General features: G+C 42.0%; 2 protein-coding genes across 2 annotated transcripts in view; both read left to right on the top strand.

Moving 5' to 3' along the window:
* LOC103605264 (keratin, type I cuticular Ha1) overlaps positions 1 to 4,041 on the top strand; it is a 42,694-nt gene that overhangs the window by 15,971 nt on the left and 22,682 nt on the right. The window lies entirely within an intron of this gene.
* Positions 3,823 to 4,041, top strand: part of LOC103605267 (keratin, type I cuticular Ha1-like) — a 22,314-nt gene continuing 22,095 nt past the window's right edge. Inside the window, exon 1 of the mRNA XM_008589844.1 lies at positions 3,823 to 4,041. Coding sequence (XP_008588066.1) covers positions 3,847 to 4,041 — 195 coding nt within the window. The 5' untranslated portion in view covers positions 3,823 to 3,846.

Below are 4,041 nucleotides of genomic sequence, written 5' to 3' on the forward strand. Positions count from 1 at the left end.
GGTGCACTCCCAAGCGGCGCACTGTAGCAGTGCACCACCGGGCCGGCCCCTCACTTGCTTTCCTTACAAAGCCACCAGTTCACATCCATGATAAATTAGTACTCTGTGAAAGGATTAGTTCATTCACGAGGACACAGTCCTCACAATCACCCCTCAAAGGCTTCATCTTTCAAATACCACAGTCAGATTTCCCACCCAATTAACACTGTTACAATAGGAATCAAGTTCCCAATGCATGAACTTTTGGAGGGTGCATTTGACTCCTAGCACCTATCAATAGTTACTTTAAATATAAATGAATAAAACTCCCCAGTCAAAAGATACAGAGTAGTTGAATGAATAAAACCAAGATCCATCTACATGCTGTCTACAAGAGACTGACTTTAGATTTAAAGACCCACATAAGCTGAAAATGAAGGGATGGAAAAATATATTGAATGCAAATGGTAACCAAAAGACAGCAGGATGGCTACATTGATAAATAGACTTTAAGTCAAAAACTGCCACAAGAGACAAAAAAGGATGTTATATAATGATGAAAAGATTCACCAGGAAGATATAACAGTTATAAATATATATGCATCCCAAAATTATTCCTCCTATCTAGTTACAGTTTTGTACCCATTGGCCAACTGCACTTATCTCTTGGTCCTGGGGGTCTCAGGAGGTAGAACTACACTTAGCCTCTGCCAGGAGTCCCGCAGGGAGGAGGAGGGCTGCATGCAGCCCTGCCAAGAGAGTGTAGCAAGGTGAGTTGCTTAGGGCACACCTTGAGCTAGGGGGCTGCCGCCTAGAGAGGTGGGCAACCAGAAACCAGACACAAAGTTCTGAGGCTTAGCGCATGCACCAAGCAACTTTATTGTCTACAAGCATGTGTTATATATGTTTTAGCCAGCTGCAAGCCCCTCCCGCACCTCCCCATCTCCTAGGTAACTCAATAGGAAGTCTGTGGTTTGCGTTAAGCCTTGTGAATTCTTGCTGACCCAGTCTATTTGCATTTCTGCTGACACGGTCTAAATCCTGGAGAGCAAGAGTGCCTCCATCTTTAATATGTGTTCTCCTTCATTTTCCTCCAGCCAACTACTCCCTGTTTTTCCTCTTCATCATCCCCAGGCTCTGGTAACCACTGTTCTATTCTCTACTTTTATAATATCAACTTTTTTTTTTCAATCCCACATATGAGTGAGGTCATATGGTATTTGTCTTTCTGTGCCTGGCTTACTTCACTTAACATAATGTCCTCCAAGTCTGTCCATGTTTGCACAAATGCCAGGATTTCACTCCTTTTTATGGATGAATAGTATTCCCTTGCGCATATTCTATTGCACAGTAGGATGTCTATAGTTAACAGTTAAGTTTTGTTTTTGTTAAGCATGAGGTGGTTGATACTTTAACCACAGTGACCTGAATATTATATAACACATATGTACCAAAACATCAGACTGTACACCATAAAAATGTACAATTACGATGTGTCAATTAAAATAAAAAAATATATGCACTGAACATCAGAGAACCTAAAATATGAAGTAAACATTGACATAACTAAAGGGAGAAAGAGACAACAAAAGAATAATAGTAGAATAATTCATACCCCACTTTGAATATTAAATAGAATACTCAGGTACAAAATCAATAAGGAAACAACACACTTGACTATCACTATAGAACAAATGGCCCTAAAAGACATATATACAGAACGTTTCACCAACAGCAGCAGAATACATGTTCTCCTCAAGTGCACACAGAACAGTCTCCAGGATAGATTAGATGTTAAGTTATAAAACAAGTCTTAACAAAGTAAGAAGATTGAAATCATGCCAAGTATATATTTTTTACCACAATGGAATAAAATTAGAAACTGATATCAGAAAGAAAGCTGAAAAATTCACAAATAAATATGTGGAAATTAAACACATTCTTGAATAGGCTAAAGAAGAAATCAAAGGGACATTAGAAAATATCTTGAGACAAATGGGGACAAAAACACAATATACCAGAACTTATGGGATGCAGCAGGAGCAGGGCTATAGTGATAAATACTTATATTAAAAAAGAAGAATGATCTCAAATGAATGACCTAACTGTACACCCCAAGGATCAAGGAAAAGAACAAACTAAGCCCCAAGTTAGCAGAGGGAAGGAAATAATAAAGATTGGAAGAGAAATAAACAAAAATAGAGGACAGAAAACAATGGGAAAAAAAAATCAGTGAAACTAAGAGTTGTTTTTTGTTTTGAAAAGATAAAATTCACAAACCTTTAGCTAGACCAACTAAGAAAACAAGAAGGAAGACTCGAATAAAATCAAACGTGTGTTTCTGTTCCTCTCATGCTGTCTTTGAAATCCAGACACATTCTTCTTTAAATGACTGATAACATGTTCCACAAATACTTTTTGGGGACTTCTTTCTGAAACATGACTTCATTTTTATGGAGAACAAAGGACAGATAGAGTGACATAGGTCAGGAGGGGACGCCTACTCTGTTAATATTCATTGTTGGGCAATAAGAAGACTCCCCAGGGAATGGAAAAGTCAGAAGGTTCCTGGATCCCGGGAGTGACAGAGAGGACTACAATGATCAGAGACAGTGTCCACCTCTCAGGGACAACAGAGAAAAGCCATGCTCTCCTGTACGCTGCAACTTGTCCTGATAGGATCTCGGGTTGGTGTAGTCAGACCTTGCGGGGTGCTAATCCTCTCAGAAAGAGGAGTAAGTCTAAGAATAAGGTGAGAGAAATTTCCAGAGACTTTGAGATGAAATCCCCATGGATACGAAGATAGATCTGAGCACCTCATTGTGATTTTCCTTTCTGGGGTGAGTCTGGGGTATTCTGCTTCATATTTATACTTCGACACCATCACCCAAGATCTCACTCTTCTGGACTATTCTCAGCATATTTTTCCTTTTAGATATTTCTTCTCTTTCTCATCTTTAGAGAGACGGTTGCTTCCGTGTGGGTTGGCAAACTTTTTCTGTAAAGGACCAGATGGTAAACATTTTAGGCTTTGCAGGCCTTGTGATCTCTGTTGCAACTACTCACCTCCGCGCCACATTAGCACAAAAGCAGCCATAGACAATAACTAAAGCAATAGGCATGGCTGTGTTCTTTTAAAACTTTCTTTTCCCCAAAATGCAGCAGGCAGAAGTTGGCTTGTGGTAGTTTCTCCATCTCTTTACTGCCCTTTCCATCCATCCATCCAGTTTCCATTTTACTCCCTCATTTCCCAGACATGAACACACAATTGTTTTCAATCTTTCCACATGACTGGCAAATTCTCTAAGCCCCAACCAATGGAAAGGCTCAGGATCCTCATAGCTAATACAGGGCAAGTTTCTACTCTAAAGACTAGTTGACATGAACATTCAGCAAACACGGGATGGCCCGGGAGGAGGTGGTCACCTGGAAGAGTGTACACCCAAAGCTCTCTTTCCACAGAGCACCTCATGGGTGAGGAGTCCCTGATTCTCAGATAGCTCCGCCCCCTGACTGCCATCCCCTGTGAGTAATGGGGAGATCCTTTTGGGGTTGTGATGATTCTGCCTCCTTTGAAGCCATCTGATGAACTCTGATTTCACCAACCACTGGCACCCAGGAAGAACCTCTTGTGACACAAGCTGAATGGAATAATTTTATGGGATGAGGGGAGACTCTTTGGAAGCATCTAACTAGCATACTTTGGAGAAAAATTAGCCGAAACATTAGGAAAGGGAACTAGGCTGAATGCCAAGTCCCCACCCACAATTAAGGGTATAAAAGGACCATGGAGGAAGGAGACACTCAAACTTCACCCACATCCACTTTCAGCAGCTTACCTGCTCTTCCATCACCTCTCCCAGCACCATGCCCTACGACTGCTGCCTGCCCAACCTGAGCTGCCGCACCAGCTGCTGCTCCCGGCCCTGCGTGGCCCCCAGCTGCCACAGCTGCACCCTGCCTGGGGCCTGCAACATCCCTGCCAATGTGGACAACTGCAACTGGCTCTGTGAGGGCTCCTTCAATGGCAGCGAGAAGGAGACCATGCAGTTCCTGAACGAC

The sequence above is a fragment of the Galeopterus variegatus genome, unplaced genomic scaffold (assembly GCF_000696425.1).
Source record: "Galeopterus variegatus unplaced genomic scaffold, G_variegatus-3.0.2 Scaffold5691, whole genome shotgun sequence".
Lineage (NCBI taxonomy): Eukaryota > Metazoa > Chordata > Mammalia > Dermoptera > Cynocephalidae > Galeopterus > Galeopterus variegatus.